We start from the raw sequence: 22,500 nt of genomic DNA, 5'->3' as shown, positions 1-22,500 counted from the left end.
GGTTATTCAGTGGCGGGCCATGTGTTTCTCACCTAGGCCTTCAGTGATGTCCTATTTCACCTCTCAAAATATCGTAATTTGTGTCACCACATGGACATGGCTGGAGTTACTATACAGAAACACACTTTCACACTGCGGGACATTGAACCCCGCAACAGTGTACAGAACGGTATACTTTTCGGCGCATTTAACATTCAATAAACCCGCTTCAGCAATCAAAACATATCTTACGTGGTACTGTCAAAATTAAAATAATCGTGTAAAACAAATGAAACAGGAAACACCATTTCACCGCCGGGTTAGCTTCCGGTTTCAGCCGACCTCGTCTCACAAGGTGTAGCGTATTTTTCGGACTATAATCCGCAGATTTTTTCATAGTTTGGACGGGGGTGCGACATATACTCCTGAGCGACTCGTGTGAAATTATTAACACATTACCGTAAAATATCAAATAATATCATTTATCTCTGAAGACCACGGGCAGATTTCGTACAGCATGGCAACATAAGCTAGCTAAATTCTGATTGGATACAAACTCTCACCTAAAAACAACAGCACTGGAAAGAGCATAATATGACATGAAGAGAATATGAATATTTAAGATATTTAGGGAAAGTAAATTAAATTATTAATTATAATTTATATATAGCGTAATTATTTTTATCTTTATTTTTGATCATGATTTCTGGTTATATTAGAGCACGCAGAGAAGGCCTTGCTGACCCTGACGGCACACAACTGGGGTTATTTCTAAAGGAGTTGGGTAGCTGGGTCACTGGTTGGGTCAGCTCTGGGATGTTGCCCATCCCCATAATTCAAGTAACAACCCAGCAAGGAAGTACAATTTACCCTGCAGCTGGGTTACATCGTGGAGTGATTCTTTCCTGGCTGAGACGGTGTCAAACGGTCAGCCTTGTCAGAATATAGTAAAATAATACTTTTGTGTGTACTTTATAAGTTACATATGATCGAGAAATAACACACCGGCTCCATCCTTTTCGCCAGCGGGGAGTGTGGGTGGCATAGCCTTATTGCACCATTTGTTCAGGGAGATCAGTGCGGGTGATGTCACATCAATAAATCAATCAATCAATCTTTATTTATATAGCACTAAATCACAAGTGTCTCAAAGGGCTGCACAAGCCACAACGACATCCGCGGTACAGAGCCCACATAAGGGCAAGCAAAAACTAACCCCAGTGGGACGTCGGTGACAATGACTATGAGAACCCTTGGAGAGGACCGCATATGTGGGCAACCCCCCCCCCCCGCGCGCCCATCTAGGGGAGACTGAAAGCAATGAATGTCGAGCGGGTCTAATATGATATCGTGAAAGTCCAGTCTATAGTGGATCCAACATGAAGTGGGCATGGCCGAAACCAGAATTAAAAGCAGTTAAAAAAAATGAAAATAACCAATTTAATTTGTAGAGTGAACCCATCATTGCAGGTAAAATGACCCATCATTTGGGTTGAATGCATATGGGTAACCGGGTAGAAAACTACCCAAATTGAGTAGTATTCAACCCAGCATTTTTTAGAGTGTGGACAAAGGCACTTGTCTCATTTTGGATGTATCGTCTGGTTATTAGCAGGCACATGAGCGCTGTCTCGAGCTGTAATTGTCACCTTTGCACGTGAAACATTTTTCCATTGTTACGTCTTAGGCTTTAACTATTTTGTTAAATATTCTTTGGTCAAATTCAGTTAAAACCACTTTTATATCTAGCATGTATATTCATTATTGATTGTATTGAAAAAATTAGAACAGTGGTTATTAAAATTGATTAATTTCTTAGCCCCCCCCCACGAATAAGTCAAGCCCCCCATATCTTATAAAAAAAACAATCTTGGAGCAATTTCCTGATTTGCTTAATAAAAAAATTCAGTTCATTTTAATGTGCATTCCTACTTTAAATTTTCTGGGGAAGCAAATGGTGCCGATTCGGTGGAATAGTCCTAAATTGTTGAACAAAAAAAAAATGGAACACAGTGAACACTTGTGTCCGTAAACAGGGAATATGACTATAACTGTAGTTCATTAAAATGGGGACCATGAACAAGTGAAGTGAAGTGAATTATATTTATATAGCGCTTTTCTCTAGTGACTCAAAGCGCTTTACATAGTGAAACCCATTATCTAAGTTACATTTTTTAAACCAGTGTGGGTGGCACTGGGAGCAGGTGGGTAAAGTGTCTTGCCCGAGGACACAACGGCAGTGACTAGGATGGCGGAAGCGGGGATCGGACCTGGAACCCTCAAGTTGCTGGCACGGCCACTCTACCAACCGAGCTATACCGCCCCCACAACAACAGTTTTGTTCATCACGTTGTTTGAATTGGTATGAATAAGTGAGTATTTGAAAACAACCAATATCATAATAAAGAAAACAGAACCAGCTGATTGAACTTGACTTACCTGCAGTGGACAACAATGGGCCCGCTGAAAACGTTCTTAAAGGCGTTAACTTGCCGTCGGAGCTTCAGGAGGAGGTGGGGCTCCCCCGGAACGCCATGATCGGGCCAACTGATGAACTGGATTTGGGTCACATCTCTCTCGATTTTCTCTTGCCTCTGAACGCATGCAAAGACATGCAGAACAGCACACGGCTCAATGAATAGTTGATGAGACGAGAACATCTTTCTGCAGCATGAGCACATTTTCATAGTTTCATGACAGGAAATCTCACGTTAGTCAGGCTAAGACTGCGGATGATATAATCGGGGAAGTAATCCTCCGAAAGGAGCTTGACAACAAACTCCTCGTAGATTTCTGTCTCTCGGTCAGGAGAAGGCCAGTATTGCACGCACTTGACCTGCAACAACAACACAAGATACGATTTGATGAAAATACATGTCTGTGTTAGAATGTACTTCATTGTGTGGTCATATCTAAGAGGGGGGTTTGGAGCCTATCCCAGCTGCAAATGGGCGGAGGGCAGGGTATACCCTGGACAAGTCGCCACCTCATAGCAGGGCCAACACAGATAGACAACATTCACACTCACATTCACACACTAGGGCCAATTTAGTGTTGCCAATCAACCTATCCCCAGGTGCATGTCTTTGGAGGTGGGAGGAAGCCCGAGTACCTAGAGGGAACCCACGCAGTCACATGCAAACTTCACTCAAAAAGATCCCGAGCCAAGGATCGAACCCAAAACCTTTGTATTTTGAGGCACACGTAATAACCCCAGTTCCACTGTGCTGCCCATGCTGCAATATTTATTGTTGTACCAACCCCGTTTCCATATGGGTTGGGAAATTGTGTTAAATGTAAATATAAACGGAATACAATGATTTGCAAATCATTTTCAACCCATATTCAGCTGAATATGCTACAAGGACATGTTTGATGTTCAAACTGAAAAAACTTTTTTTTTGTGTGCAAATAATCATTAACTTTAGAATTTGATGCCAGCAACACGTGACGAAGAAGTTGGGAAAGGTGGCTATAAATACTGATAAAGTTGAGGAATGCTAATCAAACACTTATTTGGAACATCCCACAGGTGTGCAGGCTAATTGGTAACAGGTTGGTGCCATGATTGGGTCTAAAAACAGCTTCCCAAAAAATGTTCAGTCTTTCACAAGAAAGGATGGGGCGAGGTACACCCCTTTGTCCACAACTGCTTGAGCAAATAGTCAAACAGTTTAAGAACGACGTTTCCCAAAGTGCATTTGCAAGAAATTTTGGGATTTCAACATCTACGGTCCATAATATCATCAAAAGATTCAGAGAATCTGGAGAAATCATTTCACGTTAGCGGCATGGCCAGAAACCAACATTGAATGACCGCGACCTTCGATCCCTGAGATGGCACTGTATCAAAAACCGACCTCAATCTCTAAAGGATATCACCACATGGGCTCAGGAACACTTCAGAAAACCACTGTCACTAAATACAGTCTGTCGCTATATCTGTAAGTGCAAGTTAAAACTCTACTATGCGAAGCGAAAGCCGTTTATCAACAACATCCAGTAACGCTGCCGGCTTCTCTGGGCCTGAGCTCACCTAAGATGGACTGATGCAAACTGGAAAGATGTTCTGTGGTCTGACGAGTGCACTTTTAAAATTATATTTGGAAACAGAGGACGTGGTGTCCTCCAGAACAAAGAGGAAAATAACCATTCGGATTGTTATAGGCGCAAAGTTCAAAAGCCAGCATCTGTGATGGTACGGGGGTGCATTAGTGCCCAAGGCATGGGTAACTTACACATCTGTGAAGGCACCATTAATGCTGAAAGGTACATACAGGTTTTGGAACAACATATGCTGCCATCTAAGCGTCGTCTTTTCATGGATGCCCCTGCTTATTTCAGCAAGACAATGCCAAGCCACATTCAGCACATGTTACAACAGCGTGGCTTCGTAAAAAAAAAGAGTGTGGGTACTTTCCTGGCCCGCCTGCAGTCCAGACCTGTCTCCCATCGAAAATGTGTGGCGCATTATGAAGCGTAAAATACGACAGCGGAGACCCCGGACTGTTAAACGACTAAAGCTCTACATAAAACAAGAAAGGGAAAGAATTCCACTTTTAAAGCTTCAAAAATTAGTTTCCTCAGTTCCCAAACATTTATTGAGTGTTATAAAAAGAAAACGTGATGTAACACAGTGGTGAACATGCCCTTTCCCAACTACTTTGGCACGTGTTGCAGCCATGAAATTCTAAGTTAATTGTTATTTGCAAAAAAAAAGAAAGTTTATGAGTTTGTACATCAAATATCTTGTCTTTGTAGTGCATTCAATTGAATATGGGTTGAAAATGATTTGAAAATTATTGTATTCCGTTTAGATTTACATCTAACACAATTCCCCCCCCCCCCAAAAAAAAGATGCCATAGTGTGTAAAATGAAGTGTCAGGAATGTTTAGGATTTACAAACACTTACCGTAATTGGACACAAATATAATGCTAAAATGTTACAAACATATTTATTACTACACACACGTATTTTTAAGTCCAAAGAATTGTGAAGGAACATCTCCTGTTTCAAGCAAGTATTAAAAAAAATAACTTAAAGTTGATGTCCTTAAAGAGACAATGTAAACATCAACAATAAAGTTCACTTTAGTTAAACTTTTACTTTCTAAAAAGCAGTGTCCTCTACAGTGGACATGTTTATATTAGTTTGGAAAATTCTGTTTTGCGGAAAAGTAAACATTTTAACTTTTGATAATGTTAATACCTCACAAACTGGTGTTCAGCTTTGTTGGCTTCAAATATATTTTCTGGGTGACTGTTTATGGGGCGGTGACTCCAGGATTTGCCCTGCCTCTGAGTGCATACTGCGGCATGGTCATGCTGGACCTTCAGAAGGCCTTTGACACCGCAAATCACGCTATATATATATATATATATATATATATATATATATATATATATAAGCTCAGAGCAATCGGATTTCATAAAACCTCATCGAGCTGGTGCAATCTTACTTGGAGGGGAGGAAACAGGTGGTAGAGGTTAACGGCACCATGTCCCCCCCCAGTAAGTTGTGGAGTCCCCCAAGGCAGTATTATAGGGCCTTTACTGTTCCTAATATACGTAAATGACATGTCATCAGCATGCCACTGTGAATTGTCCCTGTTTGCTGATGACTCGGCCTTGCTGGTATCCGGCAAGGACAAGTCACAGGTGGAAAAAAAATCCATGGTGCTGAACTCTGTATAATTTGCACCTGGCTTGCTGACAATAAACTTTCAACACACTTAGGTAAAATGGAATCCATCCTATTTGGGTCCCAAATCAACCTTAAGAAAGTCAGTGACTTCACTATTAAAGTGAGTGACATTGTTATCACCAGGAAAGATGAGGTCACCTACCTAGGGTTCCATTCTTGAGGCTAATCTTTCCTGTGATAAAATGGCAACCAAGGTAATCAAAAAGGTCAACCAACGAACAAGATTTATCTGTAAAATCTCCTCTCTGGTCAACAAAAGCACCTTAAAGATTCTAGCGGGAACTCTCATTCAACCCTTTTTTAATTACGCTTGCACCTCCTGGTATCCCAGCAACTCCAAAACCCTCAAATCTAGACTCCTGGTATCCCAGCAACTCCAAAACCCTCAAATCTAGACTCCAAACATCCCAGAACAAGCTAGTCAGGTTACTTCTAGACCTCAACCCCAGATCACACCTCACTCCTACCCACTTCTCCAAGGTGGGCTGGCTCAGGGTGGAGGACAGAGTAAAACAACTTGCACTGAGGCCATTCTATAAAATCCGTTACACCTCCCTGATACCGAAGTACATGTCAAACTACTTCCATAACATGAATGACCGCCATAACCACAACACCAGGGGGAGCTCCACAAACCACGTCAAACCCAGATTCCGATCTAAAAAAGGTCTTAACTTATTATCCTTCTATGCCACATCAATATGGAATGCACTACCAACAGGTGTAAAGGAAAGTGCATCTCTATCCTCCTTCAAAACCCCACTAAAAGAACACCTCCAAGCAACTTTAACCCTTGACTAACACCCTCCCCCCTTCACATCCCACCTCCCTGGATTGTAAATAATCAAATGTATTTACTTGTTCTTATGCTTTCTGAACTCTCTCTGTTCACTCCTCGCTGTACATATCCTACCGAGTCAGACCTACACTGTTTCAATGTACATTTCTCTGATGATGCAATTGTTGATGACTGAAGTACTGATATCAACCAAACCAAACCCCCCACCCCCAATTCCTCTCATTTACGACGTGCACACTTCTCTTCCTGCTTACGATGTTTCATGTCTCCGACCTCGCAAAGGATTCTGGGAGATGTAGTTCATTTAGGACCCGGCTAATGCAAAAAACGCCAGAAAAAAGTACACCCACCAAGTTGTGGTTTGATACCGTCACGCATCACGGCATTATTGTGAAGACTGGAAATAGCAGTATCTACAATACAGTTATTTCCCTGATATTTGATGATATTTCAACTAGAGCAGAGGTGTCAAACAGGCTTTCATTGAGGGCCACGTCACAGTTATGGCTGCCCTCTGCACTCTTGTAACAGGAAATAATATAAGAATATAAATGGATAAGGATTTGCCTCATGGTATTATTACACAATTCTTTCATTACATGCACTGTAAAAAAACAAAATAAATCTTTATATTTTTGCAGTAAATAACTTGCAGAAGAGTTGCCAGAAATCTACGGTAATATGTACTGTTGTTTTTACAGCACATTACTGTAAAAACGGCAAAATCTTGGGTTGTTGTTTGTACAGTGTACTACTGTAAAGGCCATTGTTTTTTTTACAAAACAATTCTGGGTTATGAGCTGCCAGTTTTTTTGCTGTTAGACTTAGACTCAGATAAAATTTAATGATCCACAAGGGAAATTGTTCCACACGGTAGTTTAGTTACAGATGATGGAAAAGATGGAAAGCATAAAATAGACTAAAAGCAATATAAAAAAACAACATATATATGTAATATTTACATAATATATGTACAGTATAGGATGTATACCGATATAGAGCTACGGTTGTTGTTTTTACGGTACAGTGTACAGTGTACACCAAGGGTCACCAACGCGGTGCCCGCGAACACCAGGTAGCCCGTAAGGACCAGATGAGTAGCCCCCTGGCCTGTTCTAAAAATAGCTCAAATAGCAGCACTTACCAGTGAGCTGCCTCTATTTTTTTAAATTTTATTTATTTACTAGCAAGCTGGTATCGCTTTGCTTGACATTTGCTTGACATTTTTAATTCTAAGTGAGACAAAAGTCAAATAGAATTTGAAAATCCAAGAAAATATTTTAAAGATTTGGTCTTCACTTGTTTGAATAAATTAACATTTTTTTTTAATTTGCTTCTTATAAATTTCAGAAAGACAATTTTAGAGAAAAAAATACAACCTTAAAAATGATTGTAGGATTTTTAAACACAAACCTTTTTACCTTTTAAATTCCTTCCTCTTCTTTCCTGACAATTTAAATCAATGTTCAAGTAAATTTATGTATTTTACTGTAAAGAATAATAAATAAATTTTTGATTTAATTCTTCATTTTAGCTTCTGTTTTTTCGACGAAGAATATTTGTGAAATATTTCTTCAAACTTATTATGATTAAAATTAAAAAAAATATTCTGGCATATCTAGAAAATCTTTAGAATCCAATTTAAATCTTAATTCTAAGTCTTTTGAATTTCTTTTAAAATTTTTGTTCTGGAAAATCTAGAAGAAATAATGATTTGTCTTTGTTAGAAAAATAGCTTGGTCCAATTCGTTATTTATTCTAACAAAGTGAAGATTGGATTTTAACCTATTTAAAACATGTCATCAAAATTCTAAAATTAATCCTAATCAGGAAAAACTAATAATGATGTTCCATAAATTATTTTACATTTTTTTCAAAAAGATTCAAAATAGCTATTTTTTCTCTTCTTTTTTTTGGTTGAATTCTGAATTTTAAAGAGTCGAAATTGAAGATAAACTATGTTTAAAAATTTTATCTTGATCTTTTTCCTGTTTTCTCCTCTTTTAAACCGTTCAATTAAGTGTTTTTTTCATAATTTATTCTCTACAAAAAAACCTTCCGTTAAAGGAAAAAAATGTGCGACGGAATGACAGACAGAAATACCCATTTTTTTATTCATATAGATTTATTTATTAAAGGTAAATTGAGCAAATTGGCTATTTCTGGCAATTAATTTAAGTGTGTATCAAACTAGTAGCCCTTCGCATTAATCAGTACCCAAGAAGTAGCTCTTGGTTTCAAAAAGGTTGGTGACCCCTGGTGTACACTTTGATGGAAAACTTGCTTTGAAATCATAAGCCAAGCAGATATTTAATTAATTATATTAACAAAAACATTTTCGGAATGTATGATGATATGCTTTATATCACGGCATGCAGTACATTTTTGTTAGCTTCCAAAAGTTAAATTATAAGCTGATTTAATGTTAAAAAAAATACCCTCGAAACAACTTTCTGAAAAGCTGCGACAAATTCAGACATTTTAGGCCGCAACGATCACAAAAAAGCCAAAAAAATCCTGGAGGAACTGACTATAGTTAGGAGAATATAGAGAGCCTGTAAAATACAAACCCTGTTTCCATATGAGTTGAGAAATTGTGTTAGATGTAAATATAAACAGAATACAATGATTTGAAAATCATTTTCAACCCATATTCAATTGAAAGCACTACAAAGACAAGATATTTGATGTTCAAACTCATATACTTTTTTTTTTTGCAAATAATAATTAACTTAGAATTTCATGGCTGCAACATGTGCCAAAGTAGTTGGGAAAGGGCATTTTCACCACTGTGTTACATCACCTTTTCTTTTAACAACACTCAATAATCGTTGTAGCTTTAAAAGTGGAATTATTTACCATTCTTGCTTGATGTACAGCTTAAGTTGTTCAACAGTCCGGGGTCTTGTCGTATTTTCCGCTTCATAATGCGCCACACATTTTCGATGGGAGACAGGTCTGGACTGCAGGCGGGCCAGGAAAGTACCCGCACTCTTTTACTGAGAAGCCACTCGGTTGTAACACGTGGCTCGGCATTGTTTTGCTGAAATAAGCAGGGGCATCCATGATAACTTAGCTTGGATGACAACATATGTTGCTCCAAAACCTGTATGGCCCATTCAGCATCAATGGTGCCTTCACAGATGTGTAAGTTACCCATGCCTTGGGCACTAATACACCCCCATACCATCACAGATGCTGGCTTTTGAACTTTGCGCCTACAACAATCCGGATGGTAATTTTCCTCTTTGTTCCGAGGACACCACGTCCACAGTTTCCAAATATATTTGGAATGTGGACTCGTCAGACCACAGAACACTTTTCCGCTTTGCATCAGTCCATCTTAGATGAGCTCGGGCCCAGCGAAGCCGGCAGCGTTCCTAGATGTTGTTGATAAATGGCTTTTGATTTGCATAGTAGAGTTTTAACTTGCACTTACAGATGTAGCGACCAACTGTAGTTACTGAAAGTGGTTTTATGAAGTGTTCCTGAGCCCATGTGGTGATATCCTTTACACACTGATGTCTGTTTTGATGCAGTACCGCCTGAGGGATCAAAGGTCCTTAATATCATCGCTTACGTGCAGTGATTTCTCCAGATTCTCTGAACCTTTTGATGATATTACGGACCGTAGATGGTAAAATCCCTAAATTCCTTGCAATAGCTCGTTGAGAAATGCTGTTCTAAAACTGTTCGACAATTTGCTTACACATTGGTGACCCTCGCCCCATCCTTGTTTGTGAATTACTTAGAATTTCATGGAAGCTGCTTTTATACCCAATCATGGCACCCACCTGTTCCCAATTAGCCTGCACACCTGTAGGATGTTCCAAATAACTGTTTGATGAGCATTCCTCAACTTTATCAGTATGTATTGCCACCTTTCCCAACTTCTTTGTCACGTGTTGCTGGCATCAAACTCTAAAGTTAATGATTATTTGCAAAAAAAAAATTTTTTTTATCAGTTTGAACATCAAATATGTTGTCTTTGTAGCATATTCAATTGAATATGGGTTGAAAATGATGTGCAAATCATTGTATTCCGTTTATATTTACATCTAACACAATTTCCCAACTCATATGGAAACAGGGTCTGTAGTTACTTGTATGTTTATATTAGTGGTTCACTTCTTATTACACTTGTGTGAAGATTCAAGTACCTTGTTTCCCTCTTCGCAGCGCGTTACCATGACAATGATAGAAGATTTCTGCTCCCAGATCATCCTCCAGAAGTCACACACCGTTTCCTCCTTTGGTCCTGTAGCACACATTTAGACGCACACACGCAGACTAAGTATAGATGAAAATAAAGGGAAGTGCAGAATGGAGAAGACTTTGGCACCTTGAGCTGCAATGTATTTCTTTAACTCATTATAGCCCTGCAGAAGAAGAAACATTCAATGAGCTGTGGCAGAAAGCTTGAATTAAGAGCGACATATTGTCCATACATCAATGAAGCTGGCGTTAATGTAGTCACAGCCGGCCTTGCCATTTCCTGTACAAAGCTGTACTCGGTTGTAATCATCTGTGATTGTAGAGAAATGTAAATGTGAACTGCTTTTTAATACTTTTAAGTAAAAAAAAAAAAATCACATACATGGTAAAATGTCCACGTAACGGTTCTTCAGGGCATTGCAGGGTTTTTTAGCCTCTTTCATTGTCGACTTCGTAAAAACTCTGGGGATGCTCTAAAAGAAAATGAAAATATTTCATTGTCCCACCTGTAGGGCTAAATAATAACCTACACAAAAACAAACAAAAAAAGCACAAAACCTGAAACTCTTCCAGAAAAAGGCGTCCCTCATCAGCCAGTTTAATTTTGTATGCTTCCAGCAACGTGTCAGCTTCGATTGGTTCCACCGAAAAGTTTTCTACAAGAACACACGTCACACTAATGAGAAACACTTTAATAACTGAAGCCTGCAGTCATTTAGTATAATGTGTGCATATTAGGTAATGCACTGTAAATAGCAGACACAACCAAAATAAAAAACATTATTAAATACATAAATAATAATTCATATTATATATATATATATATATATATATGTATATATATATAAAAAACATTATTAAATACATAATTAATAATTCATATTATATATATATATGTATATACATATATATATATATTACATATATATATATTACATATATATATATATATATATATTACATATATATATATATATATATATATATATATATATATATATATATATATATATATATATATATATATATATATATACATACACATACAGTGGGGCAAGAAAGTATTTAGTCAGCCACCGATGTGCGAGTTCTCCCACTGTAGGAATTTTAAAGAATTGTAAATTATGGTGGAAAATAAGTATTTGGTCAACCATTCAAAGCTCTCACTGATGGAAGGAGGTTTTGGCTCAAAATCTCATGATACATGGCCCCATTCATTCTTTCTTTAACACGGATCAATCATCCTGTCCCCTTAGCAGAAAAACAGCCCCGAAGCATGATATTTCCACTTCCATGCTTCACAGTAGGTGTGGTGTTCTTGGGATGCAACTCAGTATTATTCTTCCTCCAAACACGACAAGTTGAGTTTATACCAAAAAGTTCTATTTTGGTTTCATCTGACCACATGACATTCTCCCAATCCTCTGCTGTATCATCCATGTATCCATTGTGGTATAAACTCAACTTGTCGTGTTTGGAGGAAGAAGAATACTGAGTTGCATCCCAAGAACACCATACCTACTGTGAAGCATCGGGGTGGAAACATCATGCTTTGGGGCTGTTTTTCTGCTAAGGGGACAGGACGATTGATCCGTGTTAAGGAAAGAATTAATGGGGCCCTGTATCGTGAGATTTTGAGCCAAAACCTCCTTCCATCAGTGAGAGCTTTGAATGGTTGACCAAATACTTATTTTCCACCATAATTTACAAATACATTCTTTATAATTCCTACAATGTGAATAACTGGATTTTTTTTCACATTCTGTCCCTCACAGTTGAAGTGTGCCTATGATGAAAATTACAGACCTCTGTCATCATTTTAAGTGGGAGAACTGCACAATCGGTGGCTGACTAAATACTTTTTTGCCCCACTGTATATGTATAATTATATAAAATATCTCATTCGTCATTAATATGAAATATTCACCTAAACAACAAACCTGCTTGTGGTGACTTCAACAATAACATTTCAGAAAAACATTTTGCTATACAATATACATACTGTACGTATGAATATTCTTATTCATCCAGGTTATTGTATTCTTAGGGCATTGAATGATTCTGGACTGCTCAGATTATCTTAGAAATGTAACTTAGATATTGGGTTTCACAATGTACAGCGCTTTGAGTCACGAGAAAAAAGCGCTATATAAAATATAATTCACTTCACTTCACAGTACTGAGTAATTGTATGTACATTTATTTTCATCAGCTTTGAGTCCCTTCTTTTGCAATATATTTAGTTAATATTTATTTTTGTAACCAGCCTGACCTAAGCCTTGATAATAATCTTTATGATTAACACATGCTTTTGTAAACTATCAGTAGGTTAGATATAATTATTGAGTCCTATTAAAATCAAAAGTAAGACTTCTAAATCTCTGTAAGGTCCCCTCTGTAGTGGAAAATGTATGCCTCAACGTTAAAAACGGTTAAGAACCCCTGTTCTAGACAGTTGAGCAGACTTCACCGGTTCATGCTCAAAACTAGATAGAACAGATCTTGTCTAGAACAGGCTAGGCAGGCTTCATCGGTTCATGATCAGGACTAGATAGGACAGCTACTGTCTAGAACAGGGGTTCTTAACCGTTTTTAACGTTGAGGCATACATTTTCCACTACAGAGGGGACCTTACAGAGATTTAGAAGTCTTACTTTTGATTTTAATAGGACTCAATAATTATATCTAACCTACTGATAGTTTACAAAAGCATGTGTTAATCATAAAGATTATTATCAAGGCTTAGGTCAGGCTGGTTACAAAAATAAATATTAACTAAATATATTGCAAAAGAAGGGACTCAAAGCTGATGAAAATAAATGTACATACAATTACTCAGTACTGTGAAGTGAAGTGAATTATATTTTATATAGCGCTTTTTTCTCGTGACTCAAAGCGCTGTACATTGTGAAACCCAATATCTAAGTTACATTTTTAAACCAGTTTGGGTGGCACTGGGAGCAGTTGGGTAAAGTGTCTTGCCCAAGGACACAACGGAAGTGACTAGGTTTGCAGAAGCCGGGATCGAAACTGGAACCCTCGAGTTGCTGGCACGGCCACTAATAAAAATAAATTCTAACTAAATTAATAATCAGTAATGATATTGAAAATGTTTCTTATGTAAATTGTACAACTTCACCACTTAATTCATATTTTTTGCGCTTAAGAAAGCTCTCTATGACTTTCGCTCCAGACTTCTTCTCTGTTTGAGATTGCCATGACTGTCCCAGGTGGTGGAAAGGTGTATTACAACTGAGTACCTACGATCCATACAGACCACAGCTGATATTTTTTGGCGGCCCTCTAGGGAGTGCTTGCGGCCCAAAAATGGTTACTGGTTTAGAGCAAACTAGGCAGACTAGATCGGTTCTACTCAAGACTAGATAAGACAGCTCTCGTTGAGAGCAGGCTAAGCAGGCTTAATCCTTAATGCGTAAAATTAAATGGGAAAGCACTGGTCTAAAACAGGCTAGGTAGCCTTCATCGGTTCACATTCAAGATGAGATCGAAGAGTGAGTCTCAGTCGAGAGCAGGCTAGGCAGGCTTCATAGATAGGAGAGCCCTAGTCTGGGGAGTGGGGCTGGTCGGGCTTCATCGGTTCATGCTATAGACTAGATAGGACAGCTTTAGTCTAAAGCAGGCTAGGCAGGCTTTAACGTTTCATGCTCGAGTCTACGGCAGGCTAAGCTGTTTTCATTTGATGTAACAGATGTAATCTAATGCAGGCTAGATATGTTCCAGTGATTCATGTTCAAGACCAGGTAAGACAGCTCTCCCCTATACCAGGCTAGGCTGGCTTCATCAAATGGACATTGAGATGAAGCCAGCCTCGACCAGAAAGAGCAGCAATAGACTAGGGCGGGCAAGGAAGGGTACATCGGTTGATGATCAAAATTCGTTAAGACAGCTCTAGTCTAAGGCAGGCTAGGAAGACTTCATCAAGTCATGTTCAAGCCTAGCTAGGACAGCTCTAACATAGAACAGGCTAGACAGGCTTCATCAGTTCACATTTAAGACAAGAGAGAACAGTTAGTTTGAGTGTAGGGCAAGCTGGGCAGGCTTCATTGGTTCATGCTAGCTAGGACAGATTTAGTCTAGAGCAGGCTAGGCATGTTTCATTGTTTAATGCTCAAAACTAGATAGGACGGCTTCGTGTTCAAGCCTAGACAGAACAGCTCGAGTCTAAACATGCTTCATGATAGGACAGCTCTAGCTTAAAGGCATACTCAAAACCACTACTACCGACCACGCAGTCTGATAGTTTATATATCAATGATGAAATATTAACATTGCAACACATGCCAATACGGCCTTTTTAGTTTACTAAATTGCAATTTTAAATTTCCCGCGAAGTATCCTGTTGAAAACGTCGCAGAATGGTGACGCGTATGATGACACGTGCGCGTGACGTCACCGGTTGTAGCGGACATGTTCTTTCAGCACCGCTCACGGCTAAAAGTCGTCTGCTTTAATCGCATAATTACACAGTATTCTGGACATTTGTGTTGCTGAATCTTTTGCAATTTGTTCAATTAATAATGGAGACGTCAAAGAAGAAAGATGTAGGTGGGAAGCGGTGTACTGCAGCTGCCTTTAGCAACACAAACCCAGCCGGTGTTTCCTTGTTTACATTCCCGAAGGTGAAGCTTTGGTATGGAACAGAACGGTCAAGCGAACATGGTTCCCGACCACATGTCAACCGGCAGGTTTTGATGAGAAAACTGTGGTAATAAGTCGGCTCTTACCGTAGACATGAGCAGAGCTTGCGTCTTCCTGCAGCTGCGGACTCTCTTACCTCCTCCCACCGGAGACAATGGCGGTCACCACACCCGTGGCCACACCCCTCCGACTTTCAGGTACCATATATAGGCTGTTGCCCCCGCGACCCGACCTCGGATAAGCGGAAGATGATGGATGGATGGATGGATATAATCTCACTAAAACACTATTAACAATAAGCAGATAAGGGATTTTCCAGAATTATCCTAGTAAATGTGTCTAATAACATCTGAATCGCTCCCACTGCCCTCGCCTTTTTTTTTCTTTCTAGTCCTTCACTCTCACTATCCTCATCCACAAATCTTTCATCCTCGCTCAAACTAATGGGAAATCATCGCTTTCTCGGTCCGAATCGCTCTCGCAGTGGTGGCTATGATTGTAAACAATGTGAGGATGTGAGGAGCCTTACAACCCGTGACGTCACGAGCACATCGTCTGCTACTTCCGGTACAGGCTAGGCTTTTTTATTAGCGACCAAAAGTTGCGAACTTTATCGTCGATGTTCTCTACTAAATCCCCTCAGCAAAAATATGGCAATATCGCAAAATGATCAAGGATGACACATGTGAGGAGCCTTACAACCCGTGACGTCACGCGCACATCGTCTGCTACTTCCGGTACAGGCAAGGCTTTTTTATTAGCGACCAAAAGTTGCGAACTTTATCGTCGATGTTCTCTACTAAATCCTCTCAGCAAAAATATGGCAATATCGCGAAATGATCAAGTATGACACATAGAATGGACCTGCTATCTCCGTTTAAATAAGAAAATCTAATTTCAGTAGGCCTTTAAAGCAGACTCGGTTGGCTTTATCAGTTGATACTTAAGACTAAATAGGAGAGCTGTCCTAGTACAGTGCGCTCAAGAAAAAAGGACATTACATACTTACTTGCATTTGGGATAAGAAGCAGGTTTTCATGGATGTCTCTGCAAACAAGCAAACACAAAGTCAATGCGAGCTCCGAGGACGTAAGCATGCCCAAAATGTCACATGATCAGAGTTATGTCTCTTTTTCAACCTGTTTAATCTACCTCATGCTAACTTTGGCAACAACATGAGGACATAGAATAACAAATGTTATTAAACATACTTACTGGGACCTTTGCCGTTTCACCGAATAGATCTTGAAGAGAACTATAAGGAGCGCCACTGATGTGAAAACGATGAGGAAGATAAGAAACCCAGTGAGGGCTTTGTCATTGTCTGCAAAACAAAATGGCAACAACACACCATCAGATATCCATCCATCCATTTTCTACCGCTTATTCCCTTTTGGGGTCACGGGAGTATAAGGGATGGTTTAATTGTATGATAACTGAAAGTATCTGTAAAAGTTTGCAGACTCTTTTGCATTGAATTCAATGATATTGTGTCTGAAATAAAGTATCGTATTTTCCGGACTATAAGCCGATACTTTTTTCCTAGGCTTTGAACCCTGTGGCTAATAAAATAGTGTGGCTAATTTATGGATTTTGCTAACAGCCATTACGAACAAATAGTTTTCATACAACTATTTGCTATGGCGCTATCTATTAGACCAGTTTGCTCACTGCATGTGCTGCGGGTGGAATGTCTTCGGTATTTCCTTCTGTTTAGTAACTGGAAACGGAACTAGAGGTGCCGTTTCATCTTCTCGCCGTCCATAGCGTTTTTACCCATGTATAGTTTCTTCATTCATCACTACAGGCAACATTTGTAAGTTCCATCCATCCATTTTCTACCGCTTATTCCCTTTTGGGGTTGCGGGGGGCGCTGGCGCCTATCTCAGCTACAATCGGGCGGAAGGCGGGGTACACCCTGGACAAGTCGCCACCTCATCGCAGGGCACATTTGTAAGTTTTACACTATAATTAAAACTATTCATACTTACTAAACTGTCACATGTTTGATAGTATTGTTTGTTGTACGTGCTATCGTAGTTTAATCAAGCTAGCATCGTTAGCGTTAGCTAATATGCTAACACATTTACAAGTGTCTATGTATTATCAATTTAACAACGGTTTCTGTTTGTATTCTTTCAGTTTCGTGAATTCACCAAGACGTCACCGTGGAGTTATTGAGTCTGTTTATCTGATTGGAGAGATGGCTTCCACAGCGAGTGGGTCCATGACGATGACTTCTGTGTTTGTTTGTTTTTTATCAGTCAACAATTATTTTTGTGTGTAAATAACTAATTTCACAATGTATACACTACAAAAACTAAAATCTAAGTAAGATTAAATATCTCAAATAAGGGTGATATTTGCTTATTTTCTGTATAAGATAAGATAATTATTCCTACTAAGCAGATTTTATGTTAGAGTGTTTTACTTGTTTTAAGGGTTTTGTTCCTAAATTATCTTAGTAAGATATTGCAGCTTGTTGCTGATATTTGATGACCTATATTGAGTGAAACATGCTTGTAACTAGAATATCAACTGATGCGAAGCTGTGTCATTAACACTCAGTAGTATAAAACTACTTTTCTAAAGTAATAATTTCTTACTTCAAGCATGAAAAAAAAAATCATGATACACAGTGCAGCTCATTATGTCAATATAATGGCACTGGCATTAACTTAATTTAAGAATATTTTTCAACATATTGAGCAAAAAGGTATCTTTTTTATCTACTAAGAAAAGTACACTTGTTATTAGTGAGAATATACTTATTTTAAAGTATATTTGGGTTCACTGAGGTTAGCTAATTTTACTTGTTTTGGAAAGTCTTGACAAGCCGAATTTTCTTGTTCTACTGGCAGATAATTTTGCTTAGTTCAAATAAAATACCCCTAATTTTTGTTTTTTGTTTTCTTGTTTTTGAACACCGACTTTTTGCAGTGTAGCTATGGAAAAACATGTTTTTCTTTTCAAATTTAATGGGTGCGGTGCGCCCTATAGTCCAGAAAATACGGTAAATATGCATACGGTCAAAAAAAAAAAAACACGTACAGGAAGTAGAAACCTGTTCCAGCCTTCCGTTCTTACTCCTGAAATCCTGGTTGAAGGCAAACACCTGAAACATCACAGCTCGGCTTGAACAGGAACTCAAGTGCTCACCAAAAAAGGTGCGGAGACATTGAAAACATTTAAAATCAGTTAAGGAGAAAAAATGAATTGCACGAACCTCCACTTTGTACGTGGTAGAGTAGCTCAAATCTGTGAATGTGAATTTACATGTTCCACTTTGGTTTTGTGTTTTCACAGTGACACTATCCTGGATAACTGCACTGAAGCCAGTTTTCACCCCATTAAACTGTTTTGAGTGATCACAGGTCACTTCAATCACATTGTTGTCGATAAGGTATGCTTTCAGGTTGGTGATGTCATCTGGCACTGTTGGAAAATAAGAACATTTACTGGATGAACATTTAAAATGACTAATGCTACTTAAAAATAGTTGAATAGAGTTAAATTTAATTTTCCTCTAATTGATAAAGAACAATACAACTTGTGTGTAAATCTTGCGACAAAAAAGGGACTATTGTTTTTACTAAACGACATTTGTGGCCTGAAGAAGAACAATAACATGGAAACAGGAGCTACTTGTAAAAAAGCAATAATCCTATTGATTTTGAATGATATCTAACAAATGAGAAGTCAAATTAGAACATGCTCATTGTCACTTTTCTTGTTTACTGTAAACAACTTCTCATTGAGAGAGCAAAATGTGGAAATCAATGTAAGTTTCTTTAAGAAAAATCACAACATGTAAAATATACCATTGGTGTCTAATTCAATCACACTTCGCTTGCTAATATATATTAAACATTTAGCTCACATTTGATGTAAAAAAGGTATCTAAACTTTAATTCTCCTGTAAATCCTAAAGTTAAATCAAAATCTTAACTATACATCCATCCATCCATTTTCTACCGCTTGTCCCTTTTTTGGGGTCGCGGGGGGGTCGCTGGAGCCTATCTCAGCTGCACTCGGGTGGAAGGCAAGATACACCCTGGACAAGTCGCCACCTCATCGCAGGGATCTTAACTATACAGCATATGTTAAATATAAGTTTAGATGTTACATACAAATGTTAAATGTAAATACATATAAATATAACTGTTAAATATACATCTAATGTGAAAGGCTACCTATAAATGTTAAAACTAAATGTAAACGTTAAATCTATATCCAAACGTTAAATCTAAATGTTAAATCTATATATAACTGTTTAATCTAAATGTAAATATTGAATCTAAATCTAATGTTAAATGTTAAATATAAACGGTAAAAATAAATCTGTTAAATTTAGATGATTAATCTAAATGTAATTGTTCAATCTAAATGTTGCGTATAAACAAATCTTAAATCTAAAAGTTAAATAAAAATGTTGAATTAAATCTAAATGTTAAATATACATTTAAATATATATATATATATATATATATATATATATATATATATATATATATATATATACATATATATATATATAAAATATCCTGATTATTGAGGGAACCCCTCATGAAACAGTTCTGTAGAGATGAAGTAGTCTTGTGAATTTTCTCACACACACACACACACACACATATATATATATATATATATATATATATATATATATATATATATATATATAAATACATTTTCTACCGCTTATTCCCTTTTGGGGTCGCCTATCTCAGCTACAATCGGGCGGAAAGCTGAGTACACCTTGGACAAGTCCACACCTCATCGCACACATACATACATACACATATATATATATATACACACATATATATATACATACATACATATATATATATACACACACATATATATATATATATATATATATATATATATATATATACATACATACATACATACATATATATATACACACATATATATATACATATATATACATATATATATATATATATATATATATATATATATATATATATATATTTTAATTGTGAAAACATCCATGCCAAGCAGTGTTGCATTCTAGATGCCTCATAGGACACTCTTTTTTTTCTCTCTCTCTCATGCTATATCCCTTATTTTTGTTACTTGCCATAAATGTCTTTTTGATATGAACTCTAGAAGGATATTGTTTACAAAAAAATGTACAAAAACACTAAAAACGTGTTTGTTTTTTTATTTTTATTTTTGTTTTGTTAATTTTTTTTTTGAGTTTTTATCAAGCATGCATCGCAAATCGTGTTGAATCAAAAACATTGATATATAATCGAATCGAGACCCCAAGAATCATTTTTAAATCGAATCGTGGGACACCCAAAGATTCGCAGCCCTAATATATATATATATATACATACATATATATTCAATCTAAATTGAATGTTAAATGCTAAATATGAATGGTATATATATATATATATATATATATATATATATATATATATATATATATTAGGGGTGTGGGAAAAAATCGATTCGAATACAAATTGCGATTCTCACGTAGTGCGATTAAGAATCTATTCTCATTTAAAAACAATTATTTTTATTTATTTATTTATCTTTTCTATTTTTTTTTAAATCAATCCAACAAAACAATACACAGCAATACCATAACAATGCAATCCAATTCCAAAATCAAACCTGACACAGCAACACTCAGAACTGCAATAAACAGAGCAATTGAGAGGAGACACAAACACGACACAGAACAAACCAAAAGTAGTGAAACAAATATGAATATTAACAACAACAGTATCAATAATAGTTATAATTTCAGCATAGCAGTGATTAAAAATCCCTCATTGACATTTATATATTAAAAAAAAAAGAACAATAGTGTCACAGTGGCTTACACTTGCATCGCATCTCATAAGCTTGACAACACACTGTGTCCAATATTTTCACAAAGATAAAATAAGTTGTAATTTTGGTTTGTTCAATAGTTAAAATAAATTTACATTATTGTAATCGGTTGATAAAACATTGTCCTTTACAATTATAAAAGCTTTTTAAAAAAAATCTACTACTCTGCTAGCGTGTCAGCAGACTGGGGTAGATCCTGCTGAAATCCTATGTATTGAATGAATACAGAATCCTTTTGAATCAGAAAAATATCGTTTTTCAATCGCAAATCGTGTTGAATCAAAAACATTGATATATAATCGAATCGAGACCCCAAGAATCAATTTTAAATCGAATCGTGGGACACCCAAAGATTCGCAGCCCTAATATATATATATATATATATACATACATATATATTCAATCTAAATTGAATGTTAAATGCTAAATATGAATGGTCAATTTTAAAGGGGAACTTCACGTTTTTGGAGATTGTGTCGATCAGTCACAATTCTTATTTAATACAAGAAAACGTTGTTTTCTTAATTTCATACATTTTAACTCATAAATAAACGCTACCAAGCTAATGGGATTCGCACTATTCCACCTATACAATTCTCTAAAAACGTTCAAGAGTTTCTATCATCCACATGCTTTAAGTATATATGCAATGTAGTAACAGGCACATTCATAATAAGGTGTAATATTTACAAATTTTGCTAATTTCAAACATACAGAGGCGTATTCCAATCACAAATGCATCACAATGTTTGTTTGAAAAAAAAACACTACAGCTCACGGCAGACTTCATGACAGACGACTACTACTTTGGGACAAATAATGGTCATGAACCTTATATGTTAGAGCCTAAATATATAAGTAGGTGGATTTATTAGTTTTAAAAGCTGTTTGTTAAACAAATCCAGCTTTAGTGAAACACCAATCACCATGCAGCAGATTTTCCAAGTGCTAAACAAGAAATACAAACTACGAACATAATAAAACAATCACTTATTGTATAATGAATGCTATCATCCCGTTGAGATGAAAAAGGGTTCCTTTCACCAACTCAGAGGCGATGCAGCAGCTCAGTATGTCAATAAACAGTTAACTCTCTGTGATCATTGCGCCGCTAGAAATAGTTTATCTGTGTTAGCGCTTATAATAAACAATATCGCTAATACTTGGTTAATATTCAGACCTCGACATGTAAAATGAATATAGTTGGCGGGTATTGAATGTTTTTCTAGAGGGCTTTATTGGCAAAATAGTGTACTCCCCTTAGCTGCA

At 37.1% G+C, this 22,500-nt stretch overlaps 1 protein-coding gene across 1 annotated transcript in view; it reads right to left on the bottom strand.

Moving 5' to 3' along the window:
* ptprc (protein tyrosine phosphatase receptor type C) overlaps positions 1 to 22,500 on the bottom strand; it is an 84,717-nt gene that overhangs the window by 24,112 nt on the left and 38,105 nt on the right. Inside the window, 11 exon segments of the mRNA XM_061884048.1 lie at positions 2,419 to 2,573; positions 2,690 to 2,815; positions 10,644 to 10,741; positions 10,826 to 10,862; positions 10,932 to 11,008; positions 11,081 to 11,171; positions 11,257 to 11,354; positions 16,367 to 16,404; positions 16,573 to 16,681; positions 18,409 to 18,472; positions 18,584 to 18,792. Of these exon segments, the coding sequence (XP_061740032.1) occupies positions 2,419 to 2,573; positions 2,690 to 2,815; positions 10,644 to 10,741; positions 10,826 to 10,862; positions 10,932 to 11,008; positions 11,081 to 11,171; positions 11,257 to 11,354; positions 16,367 to 16,404; positions 16,573 to 16,681; positions 18,409 to 18,472; positions 18,584 to 18,792 (1,102 nt within the window).

Source organism: Nerophis ophidion, linkage group LG22 (genome assembly GCF_033978795.1).
Source record: "Nerophis ophidion isolate RoL-2023_Sa linkage group LG22, RoL_Noph_v1.0, whole genome shotgun sequence".
Lineage (NCBI taxonomy): Eukaryota > Metazoa > Chordata > Actinopteri > Syngnathiformes > Syngnathidae > Nerophis > Nerophis ophidion.
Note: the sequence above shows the minus strand (reverse complement) of the source record. Positions and strands in the feature narration are given on the sequence as shown.